This window comes from Mustela erminea, chromosome 11 (assembly GCF_009829155.1).
Source record: "Mustela erminea isolate mMusErm1 chromosome 11, mMusErm1.Pri, whole genome shotgun sequence".
In the NCBI taxonomy this organism is placed as follows: domain Eukaryota; kingdom Metazoa; phylum Chordata; class Mammalia; order Carnivora; family Mustelidae; genus Mustela; species Mustela erminea.
The window spans coordinates 4,764,094-4,791,595 of record NC_045624.1 but is presented as its reverse complement, the minus strand read 5'-3'; the positions used below and the strand labels follow the sequence as shown (position 1 = coordinate 4,791,595).

At 39.0% G+C, this 27,502-nt stretch overlaps 1 protein-coding gene across 19 annotated transcripts in view; it reads right to left on the bottom strand.

Annotated features, from left to right (window-relative positions):
• The window catches only part of KMT2C (lysine methyltransferase 2C), a 270,498-nt gene that overhangs the window by 134,615 nt on the left and 108,381 nt on the right, over positions 1 to 27,502 (bottom strand). For all 19 annotated transcript variants that reach the window (XR_004276659.1, XM_032303952.1, XM_032303959.1 and 16 more), the window contains exons 5-6: positions 25,205 to 25,353; positions 23,297 to 23,406 (exon numbers count right to left, since the gene is read on the bottom strand). Coding sequence is in view for 18 of the 19 variants with exons in the window: in XM_032303952.1 (XP_032159843.1) it covers positions 23,297 to 23,406; positions 25,205 to 25,353 (259 nt within the window). In the remaining variant the exon portion in view is untranslated. The remainder of the gene's footprint in view (positions 1 to 23,296; positions 23,407 to 25,204; positions 25,354 to 27,502) is intronic.

Genomic DNA, 27,502 nt, shown 5'->3' with positions numbered 1-27,502 from the left:
GATAATTCAGGGGAACAAGTCTTTTTTTTTTTTTTCCTTAAGATTTTATTTATTCATTCGACAGAGAGAGACAGCGAGAGAGGGAACACAAGCAGGGAGAGTGGGAGAGGGAGAAGCAGGCTTCCCGCTGAGCCGGGAGCCCGATGCGAGGCTCGATCCCAGGTCCCTGCCCCAGCAACAGACTTCTAGAATGACGCTGGAACTGAATATCCACATGGAAAACAAAGAACCTTGAGCCTTTCATCTTGTATTCTCCCACCATACACGTGATTTATCAAGTGAATAAACAGGGGTGCCTGAGTGGCTCAGTCTGTGTGTGTATCCTTTTGGCTCAGGTCATGATCCCAGGGTCCTGGGATAGAGCCCCTCATCGGGCTCCCTGCTCAGCGGGAAGCCTGCTTCTCCCTCTCCCACTCCCCCTGCTTATGTTCCCTCTCTCGCTGTGTCTCTGTCAAATAAATAAATAAAATCTTTAAAATAGATAAATAAATAAATAATCTTAAGGTAGCCTTGGAATATGCAATAATACTTTCATATAAGACATACCAAGCATAATCCTTAAAACATTTGAAAATTGACAAGTGACATACTTCATCAAAATTAAACCCTCTGCTCATCGAAAAGCACTAAAGAAGAAAGCAAGATGCAAACTAGGCAAAAAAAAATACTTAAAAAATACATTCTGAAAAATGATTTCTATGTAGAACATTTTAAAAACTCTTAATAGTAATGAAAGACAAATCAATTGGGAAAGGGGGGGGGAGACCTAAAAGATTTGAGCAGACGACAATTTCATCAGGAAATACAAAACCAAACCCAAAATGAAATATTAAACACCAACCAGAATGGCTGAAATTTACGAACACTGGCAATAACCAGTCCTAGAGAAATGGAGAGCGAAGAGAACTCTCTCACATCTTACCCGTAGAAATGGAAAAGTAGGCAAGCCCTTTTGAAGAAACTGTCAAACTGTCTTCCACAGTTAGACACATACTTTCCAGGAAATCAGCAATTTCAGATCTAATTATTTCCACAAGAAACATGAAAATATGTGTCATGTTGCATAAATGTTCACAGCAGCTTTATAAACAACAGCCACACAGAGGAAGAAATCTTTCAGGTGGTGAACGGATGAACCTCAAAGGCCAGACTGAAAAGATTTCATCCTCTAGGATTCCATTTATATTTCAATCTAGAAAAGGATCAGATCAGTGACTGCCAGGAAATAGAGTGGTAGGAGGGGCAGAACCAAGAGGGTCATGAGAGGAAATTTGGGATGAAAGAAGTATTCTGTATCTTGATTATGATGATAGTTATATGCATGACAGAAATACTTCTCACAACATTCAGCTGTACCTTTCTTCTGAAGAGCTGACTTATATTGTATGTAAAATACACCTTAAAATTAAGAACAACTCTCATGCAGAAAAACAAAACAAAACAAAAAAACTTCCAAGTTTATTTATTGGGTAATGAATGGCAGACAGGCTAGTGTCAGAGTAACATTTTTGAAAATAAGATTTGTCAAATCTGAATAAAATATAAAGCCTAACTACTGGAAGTCACTTGTGAATAACCAGAAGCCAGATGGACTGGAAGGACATTTGACCCTTTAAAGAAGACATCGCTGGCTAAGATTTGTGTTGAAACAAATGTTTAGCTATGGACATTTCCTCACGTGCATGGAAAGGGGGAGACTGGGACCAGACCTCACACAAGCTTCAGTCGTTCTGATGTGAGAAGACAGATGAAGTTCTCAGGAGTACGGAGACTGGAAACTGAGGGGAAACCTTGAAAGGAGGGAGCCACAGAGAAGGGAGCCCCCAGGTTAAACTCTCAAATTTTCCTTATACCCTTAACATGTACCTTCCCAGAAGGACTCTGAGCAGCTCAGGGAGAGCAACACCTAACTGCTGAAGGAACCCAGCAGAGATTCCCGGTGCCGATGGCTGAGGTGACATGGGTTGGAGTGTAAGTCCAGCCATCATAAAAGTCTCCCAGAACAAAATCTGCCATTGAACAGAATAAGGTAATAGAATCCAGAATCTATAACCTATCACCTAAAATGTGCAGTATACAATAAAGATTCCTAGACATGTGAAAAACCAGAAATGAGAAAATGGGACCCTTAAGGAAGAAAAAAAAATTCAAATAAAAAAGGACAAGACACACAAAGACTTTAAAAAGCCATTATCAGAAACATGTTCAACAACATATAGAAAAAGCTGGCCATAACAAAGAGTAGCATAACAAAAGAAACATAAAAACTGCAAAGTGAAAACCTAACAAACTCTGCAACTATGAATTAAAACAATTTCAATAAAAATGTCAATGGATAGGTTTAACAAGGGATTGGACAGAACAGAAAAAATGGTCAGTGATGTTGAAAATAAATGAATCATTTATCCATTGTGAGTAACTAAATTACTGAAAAAGAAATTAACAGAGCCTCAGTGACCTGTGGGACTACCAAACGGACGAACATGCATGTAATTGGAGTTGCAGAGGAGAGAGAGATGGGACAGGAAAAGAAAAAGAAATAAAGGTCAAACTTTTTACAAACTTGGTGAAAAAAATCAACTTACAGTTTTAAGAAGCTCTGCAAACCCCAAGCAGGAAGAATACAAAGAAAATCACACCTAGGCACATCACAGACTGCTGAAAACCAAAGATAAAAAGAAAATCCTGAAAGCACCCAGAGAATAGTCAAAACATTATACACTCAGGGATAATGATACTAATGACCTGACTTCTCATCAGAAACGATGCAAGAACCTCTTTTACATACTCAAAGAAGGACACATCGAGGCTCCGGTGGTTGAGCACCTGCCTCTGGCTCAGGTCATGACCCCAGAGTCCCGGGATGGAGCATCGCATAGGGCTCCCGGCTCAGCAGGGAGTCTGCTTCTCCCTCTGCCCTTCACCCCCGTCATACTTTCCTTCTCGCTCTTTCTCTCGCTCACTCAAATAAATAAATAAATATTTTTTTAAAAGAAAAAAAAATCAACCCAGAACTATATATTTAGGGGGAAAGTCTTCAAAACTGAATGCGGACTTCTACCTCCAGATACAATGGAGGACAGACACAATTTCCCTTCATTTTAACTCAATATACCTATAAACCTTGAACACAACATAGAAGACAAACACAAGAAGACCCTGAAAGGTAGAGAGAAGGTGGCATTCCAACCACAGCCTCAGGCACTGAAGAATAAAAAAGCATAAATCCCCTAGGTTTGCTTTCTGATTCGTATACAGCAGGGGTGCTAAAGCAGCCACAATCCAGGAACACTAACAGGCACACAACGAAAGAGCCCTAACCAAAAGAGCGGGGAGTGCAGGCTAGCAAGACAGAAACTGCTGGATGATAACCAGCCTCTTGAAGGCAAATCCCACACCCTCAGCAAAGGCCAAAGACAACCCAGACACCCCCTCTCCCCTCCCCACCGGACAGGGTGGTATCTCAGAAGGCCAGACTGAGAGCCAGGACACTCATACCCACTGGACAGGAATAAGGCCTCCCTCCTCCACCATGTCGGTGGAGAGAAACTGGGAAGCCTGCAGCTGAACACCCACACAGTGATCACAAGGCACCCCTGCCCCCATCCCCTCCCCACTGGGGAGTGACAGGGGACGCCTACTGGACAATCAGAACTTACACTGCTGCCCAGCGCTAACATGGCCCCCTCCACTCCTGCTGTAGTGTCACCGGGGACCAGCTGAAAAGCCGGGACTTCTAAGCCAGGGTGGTATAAGCAAAGCATAGAGGAGAGTCTAAACTGTCATTCTTGCGAAACAGCCACTAGAGGGTCCTCCCCAACCAGCAGCAGAGGCTGACTGACTACCGAACCGGAACTCCCATACACCCAGTAGTGACACGGCGGTGCGACCCCTTTTGGTTTTTACCCCAAAAGCAGTTTCAGATAAAATCGGCTTCAGATAAAGGGGGAGGGGTAGTAAATAATACACAGTTTCCTAACACAATACTACAAATATAAAGGATTTCAACAAAAATAACTTGTCATGCCATAATAACAAAAACCATTTCAACAGAAATAAGAAAAGACAATCGGTAAAAGTGAGCACATGTGTGAAGACATAGATGTTAGTTATTTGCCAAATACTTTATAAAGTATACGCTATAAAAATGCTTTACCGAGAAATTATGAATAAGCTTGATGCAAATTTAAAAAAAACACAGAGTTTCAGCCAAGAAACAAAATCTTGGCAAAGGTATGTAAGATATCATAAAGAAGAAAATGGCAACTTTAGAAGTGAAAAATATACCAACAAAAATACAGAACTAACTGAAACTTAACAGTGGGATGGAGAAATTAGCCAACTTGAATAAGTGTGAAAATGGACTGAGAATGGTTTAAATGGCGTCTTTACCATAAAGTAACTTCTTATTATGCATCTGGTCTACACCTGGACTTTCTACTCTGCTCCCGCAATCTACTTATGAATCTAAGGCCACGGCTGTAACTGTAGCTTTCTAATAGGTTTTCAACATCTGTAAGAGCTGCCACCCCTTCATTTTTCTTTATTTTAAGGATGTTTACAGCTATTTTTATTTTTTTCCTATTGAAATTTAAATCTCATTGAAATTACGTTGAGTTTGGACATCAAGTTCGGGGATATATTGTGCTTTTACATCTTTTACTGTGAAAACGTATCACGTAAAGTGTATTTTTATAATTGAAGGAATTATTAAGAGAGCATCTGGGGGCGCCTGGGTGGCTCAGTGGGTTAAGCAGCTGCCTTCGGCCCGGGTCACGACCCCAGCGTCCTGGCATCGAGTCCCACATCGGGCTCCTCGCTCAGCAGGGAGCCTGCTTCTCCCTCTGCCTGCATGTGCTCGCTTTCTTGCTCTCCCTCTCTCTGACAAATAAATAAAATCTTTAAAAAAGAGAGAGCGAGACAGAGAATCTGTGTGTCAACACACAGGACACCATCAGGAATCCTGGATCATTCACGTCGTTATTTCAAAGCCCTCCTCACAGGTACAGACTATTGCAGGGTTTGTGCTAACTAATCTTCTGTTTTCCTTTAGATGTCTTACTAGCTGCGTATATGATCTCCAAACAGTATAACTGAGGCTTGCTTGTTTTGCACTGCATTTAACTATAAACGCACTGTAAGATTTTCTGTGACTTAGCTTCAACTCAGCGTACATTTGCGGAATTCAACCGTTTGATTCTTGTAGTTCTCAATCATACATCTTCGTAGCGAGACAGTATTCCTTTAGATGCATCTATCCTAATCTAAATACCAAGAAATTTACATTGCTTCCAATCGGCAGCTATTATTAAAAATTTTTTTTTAAATACACCCTATACTTTCTCATACATGTACCCTGACACACTTGTGAGGACATTCTTCTGTGGAGGAGTTCCCAAAGAGCGGTCCACGGGCCTGTGAGGTGAAGGGATCTCTGAGACCTTTTCAAGGGATCCACGAGGCCAAAGCTGTTCGGAGTAAGACTCTATTTACCCTTTTCACTGTGCTGATACCTGCATGTGGTGCGAAGCAATGTGGGTAAAGTTCCTGGTGCCTTTTCGGTAGCCAAGGCAGAGGCACCAAGCAGCACTAGCCGTCATTGCATTCTCAACTTGCTCCACGATGGCAGCAGAAATAAACAGCCCTCGCTCCATTTAAGAATATCATTGAGGAAGCGGTATAATTACTACATTTCAAAATCTCAGTCCATAAGTACACATCCTTTAAATATTTGTGCAACAAAATGGGAAAGCATCAAGTTCTTGTACTGCACCAAAGTATGAAGCTTTCTGGAAGAAAGGCACTTCTGTGGTCATCTGACTGGTAAGGTGAAAAAGCGTTTTTTGTGAAACCTAATTTTTACTGGAAGGAAAACCGACAAATGATGACAATCAGGCTTACCTGAAAACCATTTCTACAAAAGTGGATACAGTGAGCCTATCACTCCAAGGAAAGCAACTGAGAGCATTACGGCCACTGCCAACATTTAATAAATGTGTATCTACTGCAGTGAGCTTGACTGCTTCCGACACTTAGACTTTTCTGATGAGATCAGGGTTATAATAACAAATGTGAATTTTGTTATTTATTAAAATGTGTCAATATTTAAAATATCTGGATCACTCAATGAACCAGTATTTTCCAAAATACCAATTAGTAATGTCATAAAAGCATACATGAGTAAAAGAACCGCTAAAACTGCAAGATAATGGATTATAATATTAAAAAGTAAAGAAATGTTCATTGATAAGGCTTCAGATTCCATTTTGGACCGTATCTTGAAAAAGCTATTTGTCAAGATTTTGTGCACTATTAACCAGAAATATTTATAATTATCTAAAGTGGCAATTAAATTAAGTTTCCTATTTCCTACTACGTATCTTTTTGTGGCTGGATTTTCTTCACGTATTTCAACCAAAATGGCACATTTCAACACAGAATGCAGAAGCAGATATGAGAATTCCACTGTCCTCTATGTAGACACTGATGTTTCAAAATAAGAGTATAAAGGTGTGCTGAGACCAAAAAGTTTGAGAACCTCACATCATAAAGGTTTGTAAGTAAGAGGGAAACTTCTGTGTCTTCAGCTGAACTAGTTGTCCTACTGTTTTCCCGAAGGCCTGCTGCAGTTTCCCCCTCCCTCACCCGGAGAACGTCACAGTTCCCACTGATCCGAATCCAGGCTAACGCGGACTACACTCCGACTTCATTTGTAGGTCTGACAGGAACGTACGGCTATCACAGGCCAGTTTCACTTTGCATTTCATGACTATGAATGGAACTGCACACCTTTTCATATGCTTACCAGATATTTGGATTATATTTTTGTAAACAGCCTATTTAAATCATCCGCCCTTTTCTCTATGGGGTTGTCTGTTTTCTTACTATAGGTATTCTATGTATTCCAGAAACGACTCCATACTTGTTGCTTTACAGCCAGTGCTTTCTGCATCTAAAGACTTCCTTTGTAAACATAGTCTCCTTGTTATCAAAGAACAAAAAAAATAACTCAAGGACATTTTCCTATTATTTGTTCCTTCTCTTGGTTTTCAGTGATTTGGTCTTATTTTCTAATATACCTGGCAATTCGACTTATCGTTGGAATTTTTTTTAAAACTACAGAGATACCTGGAGACCCCTGAATGATGCTATTTTCAACCAGAGAGGATTTATTTTTTTCTTCACACCAGCACTTAAGGCTAGAGAAGATCTCTTTAATTTAATCTGCACATGAGCTGATCTGAAGCTGGTTTTGTGAAGAGAGATTTTTTCCCCCCAGTTTTCCCTTATTCTAATAGTGTAGCTTAGGAATCAGCAAACTTTAAAGGGCCAGAGAGTAAGTATTTTAGGGACACCTTTGTGGAACAAGAGGCAAAACCAAGGGTACTATGTGAGTACTGACCTACCAAGAGAGAAAATAAATCTTCACAAAAATTTTGTAACTACTGTTATTATTCAAAATATGGTAACAACTGGGAAGCCTGGATGGCTCAGTCAGATAAGCATCCAACTCTTTACTTTCAGCTCAGGCTGTGGTTGCGGGGTCACGGGATCAAACCGCGTTGAGCTCCACACGTGACGCAGAGCCTGCTTGGGATTCTCTCTGACCCTCCCTCATTTACATACTCTCCAAACACACAAACAAACACATAAATAAAATCTTGTTTAAAAAATATGGAATATGCTAACAATTGAACATGGTTTTTTGGGTTTTTTGGGGGGGGTAATATAGACTGCTAATGAAAAGAATGGAATTTGGAAGGAGGGTAACATTTTACTGAATTGGAGTTCAAAGCTTCTCTTTTCTATCAAAACTGATAGTAAAATGTTCATCTATTCATTATGATATACAATGAAATTTTACATATCAATCTTTGAAAAAAATCTCTTTACACAGAGGTACTGCCAAATACTGATATCAAGACAGAAGCATATAATTTTATCTGAACATACTCATCTTTGAAAAGCATTTATAAAATTTTATTAAAATCTTTTGATCTTTGCTTTTAGCATACCATTATATTGCAGAATAATCACTTTCAATTAAAGGAGAGGTTGAAGCTCCTCAATTACACAGTTAAATGGATTTCAAAATTTGAAAATTTCCTTCCTTGAGGTCCAAAAACTGTAACTGAACTGTAGTTGGAACTTAGAAAATATTTCCACATATCAAATTTATGTGAGAATGGAGATGCTCCTTTTTATTTTAAATTGTGATGGCATGAGAAAGCGTATCAAGCGGCTTGACATTATTTCTCATTCGAACAACATTAACTGTTGTAGAGTAACTCTGCCACTGCTAAATGATCAAACTGCTGCATGGTAGGGTAGCTCAGTACTTTCAGCTTCTTCTTCCTCTTCTTCTTTTTTTTTTTTTTAAACGATTTTATTTATTTATTTAAGAGAGAGAGAGAGAGAAAGAGTGAGCGCACACAAGCCGGGAGAGGCAGAGAGAGAAGCAGACTCCCCGCTGAGCAAGGAGCCCGATGCAGGACTTGATTCCAGGACCCTGGGATCATGACCTGAGTCAAAGGCAGACAGACGCTCAACCAACTGAGCCACCCAGGAGTCTCAGTACTTCCAGCTTCTATGTCTAACAAAAATTCCTAGAATTGAGAAGTTGATATCCACAAGAGCAAATGAAATTCACTACTAACACCATTAGTTTAAAAAGCCACACCAGATGAAATGTTTTCTGCAAAGTATGTGTTGATGAATAAATACAGTGAATACACACAGGCTTTTAAACACCATTATGATTTAAGAAGCTTATAAACTTGTCCAAATAAATAAACCGTTTTTCAGGTCCATACTTATTTTACCAGTGTTAACACATCCTAGCAGATTCCACTTCAGGTTATATTGAATTAGTTTTTCTTCCACTTCTTTGAAAATATTTTGTCTGTAATTGTTTCCTGCAGACAATTTACAAAACCTAACTCTTCAGTGACTTCAAACTCAGCATTAACCTCTAGAATAAACAACTGAACTGTACAGCAATATCTATTGACATATTAACAGACGAGGAAAACCACTAGAAATCATTTGACTCACTTTTAAGATAACTATTGATATTGCACTTAATGTCCTCAACTTTTAAAACTATTCTTATTCAAAGGCTAAGTTTATTTTCTGTGCACACATCTCTTTGACCACTGTAGTCAGACATGACTAACTCATCTTGGATAAATGGCTTTCTATGCCTGGCTAACAGTAAGAAACTTTTAGTCTCATTTTCATTTTTCACTTTTGTAAAGAATTTCTGCTATGATGAGATAGACCGTTTTAGTTTACTACCTTTTTTCTGATCATTATCTTCCTGTGAGTTTGGAATAGTGTGATGAGTGCTCAATCTGATAACCTTGGCATATATCGTATTCTTTTCACCAGCTGTAGTGTCCCAGCATAATAAATATAATGGTTTGCCATCTAATTTAGTCAAAACAGAATTTATTCCATTATGCCTCAAAAGCAGTACATATGAAGCCCACTTTTCTCTTCTCTTTTAAGATGCTAAGTACGCACCAGTACTAAAAGAAATTAATAAGATGGTGGGACAATAACATGTGTCAATCAAACACTGATGAGTTGAAACTGTGGCACTGTGACTCACAGCATGCCCACAGCAGTGCAAAGCATGTGTGGTCTCTGCAGCAACAACTCAGTTCTGTCAATGTAACTCAAGAGAAGCCACAGGTAATATGCAAATTAATGAGTGTGGCTTTGGTTCCAATAAAACTTTATTTACAAACACAGAACTCCAAATTTTAGATGATTTTCATGTGTTATAAAAGACAGTCTTTGAATTTATTAACTATTTGAAAATGTAAAAACTGGGGCACCTGGGTGGCTCAGTCAGTTAAATGTCTGACTCTTTTTTGTTTTTGTTTTTTAAGATTTTTATTTATTTGAGAGAGAGGGGAATAGAGAGTGATAGCAAGAGAGAGCACAAGCATGCGGGAGAGAGAGAAGCAGGTTCCCCACTGGGCAGGGAGCCTGATGATGTGGAGCTTGATCTCAGGACCCTGGGATAATGACCCAAGCCAAAGGCAGATGCTTAACCAACTGAGCCACCCAGGTGCCCCAAGTGTCTGACTCTTATTCAAAGCTCAGATCTTGATCTCAAGGTCGTGATTAGGCTCCACACTGGAGGTAGAACCTACCTAAAATAAAATAATAAATCGGGCGCCTGGGTGGCTCAGTGGGTTAAGCCGCTGCCTTCGGCTCAGGTCATGATCTCAGGGTCCTGGGATCGAGTCCCGCATCGGGCTCTCTGCTCAGCAGGGAGCCTGCTTCCCTCTCTCTCTCTCTGCCTGCCTCTCCGTCTACTTGTGATTTCTCTCTGTCAAATAAATAAACAAAATCTTTAAAAAAAAAAAATAAATAAAATAAAATAAAATAAAATAATAAATAAAAAGTAAAAACTATCTTGGCTTGTGAGCCTTATAAACATAGATGGTGGACTGGATTTGACCCACAGGCCATAATTTGCTAACCTGTGATGCAACCTTCAGCATCCTAAATGGAAGTCTACAGTATTAATGGTGCCTAAATCCTATTTTTGTCCCCCTAACTTTATAGACTACCAGAATCTCCTCTCAGTTTTCCAGCCTCTCAACTGGTCTTCTACCAACTGGATAAATACCTCAAGGGGAAAAGGAAAGTTAACATCAGGCTGACCTAAAGGCTTACTCCTTCCCTCTGGGCCCTCACTCCCTCAAATCCTCATCTCTCTGACAGTCCTCTAATGCCTTTAAATATTTCTTTGAAAAAATATTTTATCCAATTCCTCTAGTTGTTCTCAGTGGGAGAGCTAATCTAATACAAGTTTCTCTGTTATACAGTAATTTCTGCTCTACCAGATATTGAAACTTATTAGAAAGCTACAGTAACCATGGTGGTGTGATATTATCACTAGGGCATATACATATGCAAATGAATTAAAACGGAGAGCTTAGGGACAATCCACACATACACTGAACATGTGCTAGATGACAGAAGTTATCTTTCAAATATGTGAAGGAAAAAAAGCGATTTCAAGAGATAATATACTAACAACTGGCTCCCCATATGTGAGAAAAGGACACTATTCTCCTATAGGACACAATGCATAAAAATAAAAAATACCTAAATGTTGGGGAAGAACTACAGAAATGAACTTCTGAAATACACTTTCAAGGACACGTTAGAAACTACTGTAAGCATTTTAATTTTTCAAATAAATAATCAAAGTTTAAAATTCAAAACTTTCTAAGGGGTATAAAATGGAAAGTGGCCCTGTACAGGCCACACAGGAGAAATTCCATAAACCCAAAGTATTTTACCAGTTTTCTATGTAGCCTTCAAAAGATATTTTGTAGGGCGCCTGGGTGGCTCAGTTGGTTAAACAACTGCCTTCGGCTCAGGTCACAGTCCCGGAGTTCCGGGATCGAGTCCCGCATCAGGCTCCCAGCTCCATGGGGAGTCTGCTTCTCCCTCTGACCTTCTCGCCTCTCATGCTCTCTCTCACTGTCTCTCTCTCAAATAAATAAATAAAATCTTAAAAAAAAAAAAAAAAAGATATTTTGTGTTTATGTAAGTCCCACACCAAAGGGGCTCTTCATTGTATCGAAGAATAACACTCAGCTTATCAGAAAGATAAACTCAGTTCTTTAAATCAAACTTAAAGCTAAAAAAAGTTTTTTTAAAGAAATTATGACTTTTACGGAGAAAAAAACAAGGCCAAGGTCATCTTCATCGAATGGGCCTTTCAAATTTTGTTTTTACCAAACAGCCTTATCAAACTCTCAATTAAAAAAAAAAAACCAAAAACAGAAATTTCTAGTTTCCTCTTAGCTCTACCCAACTTAATTCCTTAAAAAAAAAAAAAAAAGAAAAAGAAAAAATTAAGGGGGCACCTGGGAGGCTCAGTCAGTTAAGCGTCTGCCTTCAGTGCAGGTCATGATCTCAGGGTCCTGGGATCAAGCCCCACAGTGGCCTCCCTGCTCAGTGGGGAGCCTGCTTCTCCCTCTGCCTTTGGCTCCCCCGCTTGTGCTCTCTGTCAAATAAATAAATAAAATCTAAAAAAAAAAAATTTTAAGAATCATTTTGCCAAGTTATAAGGAAATAAATACATCAGTTTTTAGGTGTAAGTATACCTAAGATCATTCTAAGTTCAAATCTTGGATTTTTTTTTTTTTTTTTGCTGTATACATACTTTGTACTTAATATATTTTTTTGTACTTAGTATTCTAACAAAATCATCCCCAATAGATCTTTGATGTCTTCCTTATAGCCTTGCATTTTAGTCTGATGAGATAATTTAATTTCTTAATATGCAAAATGAAGAAACCAGGTAGAGAGAGTAGCATGACTTGGTAAAGATGTCACAAGACTTTACCTAATAATGTCAGACGGAATAAGAAATCAAGGTTCCTGATTCTTACCCATTAAATATAATAATTGCGTTTTATTTAGAAAATATTTTTAGAAAATATTATAATACAGAAAACACACTTGAAAGCATTGGCCATATGTCCTTAAATATATTAATACAGACTCAGCAATTCCTAGTAAACTCCCTGTAACTTTTATGCTATGTCACATCCATCTGGGGACTCCTTCATCTAAACACTGACCAGAGGGTCCAATCTTGTACCTTCTTTTCTTCTCTTGTTTAGCAGTTTGCTTTACTGTCACTACTAGTTAGAAAAACTACCTACAATCCCAGCCCTGACGTTTAGTCCCAAAGATGTTTCGTGGAGTTTAAGGCTCGGCCTAGTCAAAACAAAACTCCTGATTCTCCCACATTCTCAGGCTTGAAACCAGAGACATTTGCAACTCCTCTTTCATCAAATATAACTCGCTCTATACCAACAACATTCGGTCTTTACGTTTCACACAGTATACCTAAAATCAGAAACTTACATTCGTTGACCTTAAATTACAACAGTAATCCTAAACATTTTTGTCTTCAAGTAAACCCCTCCAATTTAACTACAAAAGGCTAGGGGGTAAGATCTGCTAAACTTGCTCTTCTTCTTTAAAAACTTCATAAATGAAATTCTTCAACTTGGCATGCCAAAGTAAGGACATTTTCCATTCCCATCTCCCATTAATTCCTCACTCTACCTATTTATTCTCCAGTCACTTTCATATATGTGACATTCTTCCAGAATCCACATGTCCTAAACTCTGCTCAAGACGACCAGGAAGCGCCCTGGTGGCTCAGTCAGTCAAGCATGTGACTTCAGCTCAGGTCATGATCTCAGGATCCTGGGATCAAGCGTCAGGCTCCCAGCTCAGTGGGGACCTGCTTCCCCCTTCCCGTCTGTCCCTGCCCTCTGGTCATGCTTCCTCTCTCTCTCAAATAAATAAGATCTTGGGAAAAAAAACAAAAACTAAAAAAGACGACCTTCTGTCTAAATCCTACTGGGTAAACTTACCCATCCTCCAAGCAGTACCATTTTAATCTTTCCTCCTTTTAAAATATTTTCAGGTTCCCTCAGTCAAAAATGTCTCCAGGAATAGACACTGTTAGTTAACTATGAAACAACCATTCCATCTTCTTCCTTCCTAAGGATCTCTTTTGTTCAGATATCCACTCTCCCTTAAGCAGCAGTGTATTTCAGAGGAAACGGCACCATCCATGGTGCCAAAGGAAAATCATGGTTTAATCAAATGGTGGTTATCCCAACACTTACTGATTATTGCTTTAAGATGAAAACATAGGAGTAAACTAACTAATGAAATATTAGAAGATATCTGCTAGAGTAGAGGGAACCATATAAAAGGGGTTTTCCTTAATTAAAATAATAATTAAGAAAGGGGGATCCCACGCCCCAACCCCCAAGCTCTGAATGTTATCATGAATGCATGATACAGAAGATTCCTGCCCACTCTCTTTGGACTATGAAAAGAACTGGACCACGGAACAATCTAATATACTGTGGATACACAATGCAAAGATAGTAAGAACCTGGCAACTTGGCATCACAATGTCACTGAACTTACCCATGACCCTAAGTCTTGACTTCCTACTGTGAAAAAACCAGCACCCAGCAAGGTAGAATTCACAAAGCCTGGCATCCAAATAAAAACTACCAGGTACAAAAAGAAGCAAAACCTCATAGTCTAACTGAAAATGATCAATCAAAATCAATCAATCAGAACTAACCCAGATGTTAAAATTATAAGATGCCATTAGGGCACCTGGGTGGCTCAGTAGATTAAAGCCTCTGTCTTTGACTCAGGTCATGATCTCAGGGTGCTGGGATCCAGCCCTGCATTGGGCTCTCTGCTCAGCAGGAAGCCAGCTTCCCCCTCTCTTTCTGGCTGCCTCTATGCCTACCTGTGATCGATCTCTCTCTCTCTCTCTCTCTCTGTCAAATAAATAAATAAATCTTTAAAAATAAATAAATAAAATAGTTCTATACATGTATTCAGCATGTTCAAAAAGCTAAAGAGAGATACAGAAGATATAAAAAGACTCAAATCAAACTTAAGATAAAAATAACATCTGATGTGAAAATTACATTGGATATGATTAACAGATCAGAAATTACAGAAGAAATATTAGTGAAATTGATGGGAAAAACCCAGAACTAAAATGAAACATAAGAGGAAAAAATTTATTTTTTTAAAATGGGGGAAAAGCGGGGGTGTGGGGGGGAGATGGGCATTAGTAAGCAATGGGAAAACTTCAAATGGCCTAATATTAAGGTAACTGGAGTCCCCAAGAGAAGGAAGATGGGGTAACGGAAGAAATATTTGAAGAAATAATTGGCAAAAACTTTTTAACCATAATGAGAACTATTAACTCACAGATTCAAGAAATTCAACAAGCTGCTGCCAACCACAAGAAACATTACACAAAGGCATAACATAATCAAATTTTCCAAAACTGTGACACAATATTAAGAGTACACAGATAAAAAGACATTTACAGAGGAACAAAGATAAGGATAATACCAGATAGCTGGTAAAAAACAGTGCAAGAGAGAAGACTGTGGCAAGGCATCTTTAAAATAATGGGGGAGGGGAGTCAACTAGAATTCTGTACCTGCTGAAAACACATTTCAGATATGAAGGTAAGATAAAAGCACTTTGGAATACAACTACTGAAGGACTCCATCACCTACAGTCCTGCACTGCAAGAAATGTTAAAGGATGTCTTCAGACACAAAGAGAATGATAGCAGGCGAAAATATGAAGCTACACAAAGCAATGGAGAACATCAGAACTGGTAACAAAAGTGACTCTATTTATAATTTCTTTTTTTTTTACTACTTAAGTCTCTTTCAGACATATCTGACAACTTAATCAAAATAACATTATCTTAGGGGCACCTGGGTGGCTCAGTAGGTTAAAGCCTCTGCCTTCGGCTCAGGTCATGGTCCCGGGGTCCTGGGATCGAGCCCCACATCGGGCTCTCTGCTTGGCAGGGAGCCTGCTTCCTCCCCTCTCTGACTGCCTGCCTCTCTGCCTACTTGTAATCTCTGTCAAATAAATAAATAAAATCTTAAAAAAAAAAAACAAAAAACATTATCTTGGGTGCCTGGGTGGTGCAGTCAGTTGCGCATCCACTCAGCTCAGGTTGTGATCTCAGGGTCATGAGCTCAAGCCCCATGTCAGGCTCTAGGCTCAGTGCAGAGTCTGCTTGAGACTTTCTCTTCCTCTCCTTCTGCCCCTCCCCACCATGTGCTTGTGCTCTCTCTCTCTCAAATAAATAAAAATCTTTCAAAAAATAACAATATCTTATGGCATTTATAACACATGTAAAAGTTGAATACATGACAGCAACAGCACAAATTCCAGGAGAGGAAAAATGGAAGGGAACAAAAGCACATTTTCATTATATATGAAGTTATAATATCACTGGAAGGTAGACTGTAATAATAAAAGATGTATACTATAAATCCTAAAGCAACCAATAAAATGACAAAACAGTCCAAAAAGGAAATAAGATGGAATCATTAAAAAAATTCAATCCAAAAGAGAATGCAGGGAAAGGAAACAGACAGAAACAAAAGGATTTTTTGAAAAAAGGGAAACTTAATCACATTAAATGTACATGTCCTAAACACTCTCATTACAAAAGCAGAAACTGCCAGGTTAGATTTTAAAAAAGCAAAACCAACCACTGTCTGCAAAAAAAAAAAAACAAAACATACACTAAATAGAAAGACACGAAGAGTTAAAATAAAAGGAGGGACTAAGATATACCATGCTTACACTAGTCAAAAGAAAGCTGCCAGGGATACATTAATACAGAGAAAGCAGAGTTCAGAAGTAAACACAGGATTTTTCTGTTAGAGTCAAAAGTATCCTTACAAGTATCTTTCCTCTGATCGAAGTTACCAAGTTCTATATAACCACTAGAGCACTTACCACAGCCTCCCTACGATAGGGACTATTCAATGTGTACCTACTGCAGTCCGGAAAACAGAAATGTTACAGTTGCTACACAATACAATTGTAGTTCGGTTGCAGCAGGCCTCAGACTACTCTCTTTAGAAGGCCTGTCTACACAGCTGGTCCCCAGGAACATGAATTTTGGGAGGGTTGCCATGGCCCCCTCAGCAACAAGAGTTTACTGTGCCTATCCTATCTGTGCAAACATGACCTTCCTTCTGGTATGCGCTAGGCAAAGGGTGCCTGTGTGATCAGCCACCAGCAAAGACCTTGAGCTTCTCATGTTGCTGCATTTTCACTGCAAAGAGAAGAGGGTGCTCTGGGCAACCCCTGGCGGGAGGCTGAGCACCTAAGAAAGGCTATACATGAATTCCTCCAGACCCCGTCAGTATTTTTTCTCCACTGAGATTCTTCCATTATATATCCTCACCGTATCATGGCAGTAAATCTTAGCCACAATTACAACTTCACGGTGAGTGCCATTCGTCTGTCTAGTGAGTCTCCAACGTGAAGGCATTCTCAAGGACCCCCACAGACACAAAATTCAGATCTGTGAATGCTTGCCCCTCCTCTTAAAAAACTATAGGGTAAAATGAAGAATATATAACTTGATGGTTTCTTTACACTTACATTACTAGGATTATATAAAAAATAACAGTATTGGACATCATTGTTGATAAAACGGGTGCCTGCGAATCACCTCACAGTGATAACGCGGTGCGAGAGTGAAATCTTCCTACAGAAACTGACTCCCAGCTGCTCACAGGACATGTACGGAGAGATTTTCTCCATATTCTGTTTAAAAAAATTTTTTTAACAAAATTACATTTACATTACATTGCTTATCTACATTCTCAGTGTATACTGCCACCCACCTTATGATAGAGAAGCTATTTTTGTTCTTTTGCAGTCTACAAAAAGAACCAAAAACATAAAAAACTTACAACTCTTCTCACAGAACTAGGCTGGTTTTCTGTAAGACACCTGGCACAAAATCAGTATAATAAAATGAGATTTTAATATGGGGTTGTGGCAGGAGGTGGGTGGAAAAAACATAAAAAATTATCAATTCTAAGTAGGGAGATAATATAAGTAATTTTTAATGTTTTATTTATAGAGTAATAGCCTGAGCAGAACTAGTCAAAGGAACAAAAATGCATGTTGGAGCTTCACCGGTAGTATCTTTGGGAGGGGGAGGCTCAGTGGGTTAAACCTCTGCCTTCAGCTCAGGTCACGGTCTTAAGGTCCTTGGACTGAGCCCCAAATCCAGCTCTCTGCTCAGCGGGGAGCCTACTTCCTCCTCCCTCTCTCTCTCTGCCTGCCTCTCTGCCTACCTGTGATCTGTCAAAAAAAAATAAATAATCTTAAAATATCTATATATATATATATCTTTTGGAGGGCAATAAGCAGAGTGCAGGAAAAAGTGCAGGGGGCTTCCAGTAAATAAATGACCATACATCTGTAGCATGCAGAATTAAACTACTCCATCAGTAATATCCAAATTATCCAGATCTCTAAGATGTTAGTAGCACCTCCAGGGCTCCAAAGAGGAAACACCATTACCTCTCCTGAAACACAGGTTCACAGTATAGCATATTCTTCAATCTAGAAAAAGATAAAGGTACCCCTGGGAAAACTGAAAACAATCTGAAGGAATTTCAGAAAAACTGAACAGTGTGATAAAGAATGACATTTAAAAACCGAGAAAATGATTAGGAACTCAGAGCTCAGCTCAGTCCCCGTCTGTCCTCCCCACCTTCTTCAATAAAATAATTCTGAAAGAAAATAAATAAAAACAAAAAAAAAATTTAAATCTTTTTAATGTAAAGATTAAATATGTTAATTTTTAAATAGGAATAATAATATTAATTAAACCAGAATCTCTCAAGCTCAGCACTACAGGCTCTCTTTACCATGGGAGGCCGGCCTGGACTCGGCTGGGTGCCCGGCAGCAACCACCAGGGGCCAGTAGCACTTCCCTCTCCACTCGGCTAACCCGCGCTCACCAGCAGATTTCATTCATGCAGACATTCGTCCGATCAATGACTCGATTGTGTTCCAGGTGCTTTGCTAAGCACCAGAGATAAAACAATAAACTAGAACAGATCTCATCGATGGGCTCATGGTGCTTACATTCTAGTGGGGGCAACTGAAATTAATAACAGACTCACACCAACGCGGTCAATTTACAACTGCTGGAGAAGTGTCACAGAGCAGAGACACAGACTCCAGTGAGAATGTACAGTAAGGGTGCGGGCTCAAGCGCTTCTTATTAAGAGATGTGGACAATCAAGAGGTTTGCAGAGCACCACCCCCTCCAACTGGCCTCTGTATCTTGTTCTCTGCATCTGACAAGTTTACTTCACTATCTGCTGGGAGTTAAAAACAAATGATTCTAACAAAAGTTAAGATCTAAACAGATGTAGTGCTTCCCTTCCAGAACTAGTTTTCAATCCCAACCAAAATTATCAAAATTCAGCCTAGTAAATTTTCACCTTCCATAATCAAAAAGTATTAATTTTTTTATTTTTAACAAATGGGTTTGAAGCATACTAAAACTTTTCAGAATATTTTAAAGAGAACACAAAATTCCATGTCCAAATTTTTTTGACAAACGTGAGAATTTTTGCTTTTACAAACTTTCATTGTTCGTAAAACACAATAAAATATCAAAGAGAAGTAGTTCCAGACATCCATTTTCAAAATGCTCAAGCCCCAGCACATCTCTAAAGTCATTACATTCTCAGTGCTGAAATGTCACATTTACCTTGAAGAGGCAGATGAAATGTTTATTTTCTTTGAGGTACTATCATAATACATTCAGCCACATGTCATCAAAATAAAGGTCAACAAATTTAGAACACCTGTCTTTTGGTAAAATAAAAATGTATTCCAAGTTCAATAGCACTTCTACATAGTTTGCCCTAGAGAACATTCTGAGAGAGCAGCGCAAGGATCTGCATTGTCACTGCCCATCACCCCACGTCACTTGAGCAGAACTGTAAAGCTTTACTCCACTGCAGAGGCTTCTTTTTTGACAATTATGTATTCACACACTTTTATAAAGTTAACTACATTAGTGATTTCTGTTAACACTCTGGCACTTTGGATCTTTCCTATAACTATGAGTGATTCATGAATGATGTCTGGTGCTATTCATTTAGGCTACAAATAATTCCTGAGGAATGACCCAAACAGAAAAAGATCCTTGGCAACATCACTCTAGTAAGGAAGCGAAGAGAACACGATCATTAAGTGAACACGTACTATGTTAAATGGCAACAAGGACAAAGGAGAAAACCACAGAGCAGGGATGTTATTTGAGAATGAGACCCCTGAACCTTGCAACAGGGACCTGAGGAAAGCCCTCCCTGACAAGGCAACTCTTGAATAAACTCCTAGAGGACATGAGGGAACAAGCCGTCATACATCCAAGAAGAATCTTCAACAGAGAGGGAACTGGAAGTGCCAAGGCCCCAAGGAAGATACATCGGGGGCATCTGAGGAAAAGGAAGGAGGCTGCTATGGCTGAGGAAGCAGATGGGGCAGAGGACAGTGAGGGACGCCTCAGAAGTACTTGTGAGGGTGTGGAAGATCACGGACAGCCCCGTCAGGTAGTGAGCACTGGCTTTTTTTTCTCTTTCTCTGAATGAAACAGGAAATCCGTAGTGAAGTGTGTGGTAGGTAGAGGAGTGATATGACCTGACTTAATGCTTTTCATTCATTTGTTCATTCATTCATTCATTCATTCATTCATTCGTATCAGTATGGACTCATGTGTACTTATTTTATTCTGTGAACAAAAACCCAATACTGTATTTTTTCGTGTGGCTCATATTATTTCAGCTCTTAGGAGCTCCTTCAGATTGGCTCCTGTGTTTTCAACAAGGCTTCCAGTTTTTGAGTACTTGCTTACTTTCCAGCACCTCGGGCTGTATTTTCCCGGTACCACGAACTACTTCTCAAGGAACCCGGTTCCTTTTATCGGGGAATAGTGGTTAGAAACCAAGATCTGAGCACCAGGTGTGCTCACTGCTAGCGGGGGTCACTCTGTCTAGGCCTTCACAGAGGACGGAACTAGGAATTATACGTAACCACACTGCCTCATGCATACACACATCTACAAATCTGTATTTCTGTATCTGTCTACATAAATATTAAGAACCATGAGTTTATACTGATGCTTCTGACTCCATTTCAACACCACAAAATTCATTTTGCCCTTTCCTTATTTGCAGCTCCTTTCTCCAACACAGAAAAACCTCGTTCTCATTATCAACCACGTATCTACTTATTTGTTCACTCACGGCATACACATAAAGCGGCTTCAGAACTGCAAACCCACACCCTTGCGAGAAACACAGGAACTCACTGGACCACAGCGCGCGCATGCTACGCTTCCTTCTTCAGCAATTCCGGCTCGCCTGCCAACATACTGTTTGCCAGTTACTCAGGTTGGCTCTTTTCTTCCCTATCCCCTTTGGTGTGAGTTCTGGTATTCCTTTATGAACTCCCCATGTCCTAGATAGTTGTAACTGCTTATTTAGGGGGCATGGGAAACATTTCTACGGCGCCTAGAGTCAGAGGAGCTGTAGGAAGAGAGAGATCCGCGAGTGTCTGGCACACCTCACCCAGGCTACATCATCCCGTTCCCACTTCCTTTCCACCTCTTTCCCACCCACCTGCCAGAGGTAACCAATTGCTTCAGTTTCCTGTTTATCCTTCCTGTATTTCTTTTCCAAAATGACCAGAGGCATGTGTATTTGCTTATATTTTATCCCTTCTTACATAAAAGGGTGCACATCATAAATGGTCTTTTACACTCTTCTTTCCCTTAAAAATACATGTTGGAACCGACTTCACATCATTTCAGAGAGACACTCCTCATGGTATTTGTACACACACAATATGCCGCCGTATGAACCGTACCACAGTTTCTTCGACCATTCTATCATAGGTGCCACTTAAGCTGTTCCCAATATTTTCCAAGTTAAACCATGCTGCAATTATTAACTTGTAATAGCACAAGTATTTTGCATTACTAGAGGCACATTTTCAGGACAGAATCGTAGAAAGGTCAAAACATGTGGTTTTTAAGTACCATCAGATTATTCTCCAGAAGATTTATGTCAATTTACATCCTATCAGAGCGCCTATTTCCCCACAGACTTAGCAACAAATGTGCTGTTATGGGTTTGAATTTCTGCCAGTGACACAAACTCTTCTGAGGGACAAGCAAGTGAGAAAAGTTCTAGCTAAGTCCTGTGCCTATCTGATAATGGAGAAAAACCGAAAAGACCAAAAAAAACCCAAAACAAAACCAACTGTAGAAATGGCAACAGACTACTGATGCTACCCTAAGTCTGCACTGATTTAACCGCGCGAAGATGTGAAGCTCTGACGAAGCAGCACCAGCCCCCTGGGGACCCCACGCGGTCCGCGCAGCCTCCTCCAGCTGCATCCCACCCTCCCGCCCACTCCATGCTCCTGGCTCCATAAAGCGACACCACTGAGGGCCTCCCATGGCCCTTGATTCCTCCGCCAGCAACAGGGCACAGACTTCATCTCTAAATTCCATTTAAATCTTTATCAGAAGTATCTAAGACACAAAGATGGCATCTTTTATCCAAGAAGGACAGGGGGAAGCAAGCTTCTAACGACTGTCTTAGCAAACAGAGCTAGGAAACGTGTATACATACTGACTCACACGTACACACATCTGTATTTCTGCATCTGTATAAATATTAAAAACCAGTTTACACCAATTCTTCCAATTTCAATCCAACACCACAAAGTTCATTTTAGCCTTTGTTCATTGATTTTCCTATGTATTTTTCACTTCCACAAAATAATCCAACACTACTTCTGAAGTAGTCTGTGACAAAAAGAGTGCCCACTGTTCTGTCACAGTCTTGATCTGGCCATCTAAGCTTGTTCAGACTGCAGAACTTACTATTCTGCACTATACTGTTCACAATTTGATGACATAAGCATTTCAGTGTACTGTCACATTTCTAAAACAAGCACTCGAATTTGACTAAGCTTCAGGCGGGAGTTCCTCATCCGTGTAATTTAGGTCATTTTAATAATCTGAGTAAAGCTAATATTATACTAATTGAATAATTAATTGAATCTAAGTCCCTGTCTCAACGACACTTTTGAGAGTTTTACCTGTACCCTATCTGTTAAAGCCCACGTAATTTCTACTATCAAAATTTCATTTTTAACATTCCTTTGGGAAGGCTGCTTCACTTCTCCCAAATTTAACTGTCAAAAGTCCAAGAGAATCTGTGGGCAGCAAAGCAATTTCACTTCACAAGGTTTGTTTCCTTTATAGATGGACGGTAACTGTTGCATTTATTGCGCTCATTTCAAAATCCCGTGAAAATCGCAGTGAAAACTTGAAAAGACAGTAGACTGTGTACATGATACTACTTTGGGATGAGGCCAAAAAGATGAACTGAACTACCAACTTGACTGTAAAGAACTTTCTGGATCAATTTTTAAAACAGCAAACAGAGCTAATGCACATCGTGGACTAAAGACCTGTCAAATGTTGTCTCTTCATGTTACATCTTCATCGAATTGTTCTCTCTTAAAGAGTAACCACATAAACATATAAATACAGTTAGGAATTCTCATTTCTAAGATTTTTAATTTCTGATTTAAATGTAAAATATTTTTTAAAATGCAAAATATTTGTTAGGATTAACATTAATTGCACAGCTTGAATATTCTAGTGGTGTGCACAAACTACTCTTGGATAGAAAATTAAAAATTCCTATTTTAAGGGTTTTTTACATTAATCATTTAATAAACCATTCTTGCCAAGTGCACCTTCATGTTGGCTAGAGTAAACATTACAAAACTGTGGCTTAATTAAATTTTTGTTACTTCTACTTACTTCTGTGCTCCCTGAGACAACAGCTTTGTCCACGTTCACTAGCGACAGTTCCTCCATCTGGCACACCCCCAGTGACCACTCCACACAACGGTGATGAGCCCAACAAGTGCCTAAAATGGTTGAAGTGAAAAGAAGCAAATGAATACACACGGAGCATATTAATGCTAGTAAGACGTAAACCCCCCCAAACCAACCCTGACATAACGACACACACAGGCACCCTGTATCTGTGAGCACACTAAAGCAGTCAGCCCTTCCCAAATATTATCACCTAGGAACTTGTTAGAAATGCAAACTACTGTGGGGCGCCTGGGTGGCTCAGTAGGTTTAGTCTCTGCCTTCGGCTGGGGTCATAATCCCAGGGTCCTGGGATCAAGCCCCTCATCGGGCGCTCTGCACAGCAGGGAGCCTGGTTCCTCTACTCTCTCTGCCCGCCTCTCTGCCTACTTCGGTCTACTTGTGATTTCTCTCTCTCTCTCTCTGTCGAATAAATAAATAAATAAATAAATACCTTTAAAAAAAGAAAGAAGGAAAGAAAGAAAGACAGAAAAGAAAAGAAAAGAAAAGAAAAGAAAAGAAAAGAAAAGAAAAGAAAAGAAAAGAAAAAAGAAAAGAAAACAAAGAAATGCAAGATACTGGAGCACCTGGGTGGTTCAGTTGGTTAAGTATCCGACTCTTGATTTTGGCTCAAGTCATGATCTTAAAGTCCTAGGATGGAGCCCCACATCAGGTTGTGTGCTCAGCAGGGAGTGTGCATTAAGATTCTCTCTCTCCCTCTTCTTCTGTCCCTCCCCCCACTCTCTCTATCAAATAAATAAATAAATCTTTTTAAAAAATTTTTTAAAAAGGAAGTGCAAAATATCATATCAGAACCAAGACCCAGTGATTCCAAAACCTCTTGCAGTGGTGCCAGAAATCTGTGTTTTAACAAGACCTCTAGGTGATTCTGATGCACACAAGTTTGAAGGAGTGATTGTTTCAACAAAAAATGAGTTTTTCATCATTTTATTTAAATAAAATGATGAAGAACTCTTACTTAAGAAGTAAGATATTTTATTTGGTATCTTTGCATAAAATATAAAGGACGTTATGTAACACTTTATGACAAAGAGAATGGATGGCAAATAAGCTACACATTTACCTCCATTCTGTTTCATCCCACACCAACAGCCCACATCAATCACTGAAAACAGATCAGTCTTTAAATGCTCTATCACACAACACTTGAACCATTATCAATCAATATGCAGTTCAACTGAAATTAACTCAAAATCCCAAAAGCACCATATCATGAGTATGGGTTATTATACTGTTATAAGAAGATGCCCACATGGCTAACATCTATTGTCTTTCATCCTTCATTAAATAGACCCAGACACCCAACTTCCCCAACTTCTCACAGTTCCTTTTAAAATTTTCTTTCCTCGGGGCACCTGGGTGGCTCACTGGGTTAAAGCCTTTGCCTTTGGCATAGGTCACGATTCTAGGGTCCTGCGATCAAGCCCCATGTTGGGCTCTCTGCTTGGCGGGGAGACTGCTTCCCTCTCTCTCTCTGCCTGCCTCTCTGCCTACTTGTGATCTCTGTCAAATAAATAAATAAAATCTTTTAAAAAATTTTTCTTTCCTCAATTATCAGATCTCCATGGCCCTGCTGTCCACATAAGAATAAATACAAAGATTTATGAGTATCCAGCCCAGCACTGGCCCAGTGCAGATGCTAAATAAATTAGGTACACATAATTAGACAATTTACTTTACCTAAGGAAGCTTACTTAAACAATGACATTTTTTACAATGTGATTGTAATTATTTCTAGATGAAAGGTTATTTACTATTAAGTTGATAATTCACTAAAATTAAAATGTCTACAGAATCAAGAGACAGTTATCACTGAAGACCAGCTCCCACCTGTAGGATCAAATAAGGCTTGGATATCGAGAGCATCTGGAAGGCCAACCAGACTGAGTTCATCCCACAATTTACCAGCCTGATCATCTGAAGCGGTCTGCGTGCTTACACTTACACAAGATACGATATTCTGCAGAGAAGATCGTTCTCTGGAAAAATAAAACAAAAGAGATGTGAAAGTGGTAACAAATAGATAATTATTTTGTTTACAACAACTTTAATATAAACATATTACCAAATCAATTTTAATTAGGCATAACTGACATAAAACAACTTTTAGACTACAACTGTTATTATTCATAGTGTAATATAAAACTGGGTTGCTGTATTTTATCATGTAAGAAGCAACTAAAAAAAAAAGTATCCGAATCCATAAGGAAGTGTTAAAAATTACAGTTACAAGTTTATCTTGCCAGTTTATAATTTTTTTAAATGACACTCTAATATTCTAATCAGGAACTGTATTTTATCACATAAAATAAATATTCCCTTCAGCCTCACTTAAATGCTCACGAAACCTAACTCCATCAGAAATTGTGATTTGCTTTATCGTGAGGGCGAGCACAACAGAGCTGGCAGTTCATGTCATGTAGAGAAAGGTCACCTCTCGGGAATGAGAACCCACTACCCAGTGTGAAGAGGGAGGCGGCGGGAGCTCTCTTCCAGGCGCCTCCAAACGACAGCTGGTCTGTGGCTGATGGCGCAAGTGCTCTCTAGTAAGTAACACTTCACCTCGCAAGTCAGAAGTAAAATGCAAAAACCAAACAGCTACTAGTGGCAGTGGCGTGGGGAATAAAGAAGATAACGTACAGCAAAAACAGCAGTACAGAAATGAACACTGGAGAAAGCATACAACACAAGGGCTATCTCCGACTTTCAAAGCCTTCAAACTTCAGCTATTAATTGAGATCATTAAGTAAACAATGACTACCATTGTCTTTAAACAGCAAATATGGGAAATCAGGTGACTGGAACTAAAACTCTAATCTTCTCCTGGTATCACAGTATTTAACCTGATCCTAATTCTGGATTAAGTCACTACTGGATACAGATCGTAACTCACTGCACTTCTGTAAGCTGGGTACTTATCGTGACTCTTATTAAGAGAAAAGCAGCACAATGACCAAGGTACTAAACATTTTTATACCTGGAATCACTGAAAGAAAAAAAGTATTAATATATTTCAATAAGTACATTTAAATATCAAACCATATAAAAGTAACCAGTATTTTGTTCAGCATTAGAAATGCACAGACTCACTTTTTAAAAAAGGTTAGCATGCTATTCTAACTTTAAATTCTCATTTTTATAAATGCCCCCAGTAGAGTGAAAACAAACTCTTTCCTATAAATGCCTCCATTCCTACAAATATTCTTCGTTACTCATCATCATTCTTTTATTAGAAGGGGGAAAAGTCTAACAGCTCATCTATAAAGATTGATGTCTTGTTCTAAGGTATTTCCTTTATACCAGTATTTCATGGGGGAGACAGGTATAAAAACTAACGCAATGACTAACCAGTCTATTACTAACCAATTCCTAACCACCAGCTTAATAAGTTTCACCTTCAGGTTCTGCAACCAGTTTTTGCGTATACACCGTATCAGTAAGACACGGGTGGCAACCCTAAGGATGACAGCAGCCCAACTTAGGAAAGACCATCAGGAAAACACAGCTGAAATACATACTCCCAGAATTTAAGTCTAAAACAAAAGAGGAAAAGAATCTCCAATTACATATTCTTAAAATTTAATGTCACCAAAAGAGAAAAATTCTTTTTAAAACCTCTTTTTCATATTAAAAACAAAAACACGTTTATTTGGTTTCTATTCATCAGGAATATATTTTGTAACTATTTAAAATCATTACCAAATTATATTGTTTACCCCTAAATGAATTCCAAATCTTATTAATGTGGTTTTTTCTTCCTAACATCCATTAACTGTCTTGTTATCATTACTTAATACATCGATAAACAGTAAGTGTATGTAAAGACTAAACCAAGGCTCCTTTTTACATAATTATCTCAGCCCATAAAAGTTTTCACTAAAAATTAACTCAGCTTATAAAATAAGTAAATCAAGTCCAACTGTATTTCCCAGAATAGTGTTTATATAATTGCTGTTATTCAAAGGCAGAACATGAGGATATGAGATAGTAGCTGGTCCAGTCCATTAGATCTGCTAATTACTGATGAACATTGAAGTCTGCTAGACTTCTGATGTATTTTATTAGGATGTGAGCACTTGACTGATAACAAAAAGCTCTTCTATATGATCTAGCTCTGGTCTTTCAAAC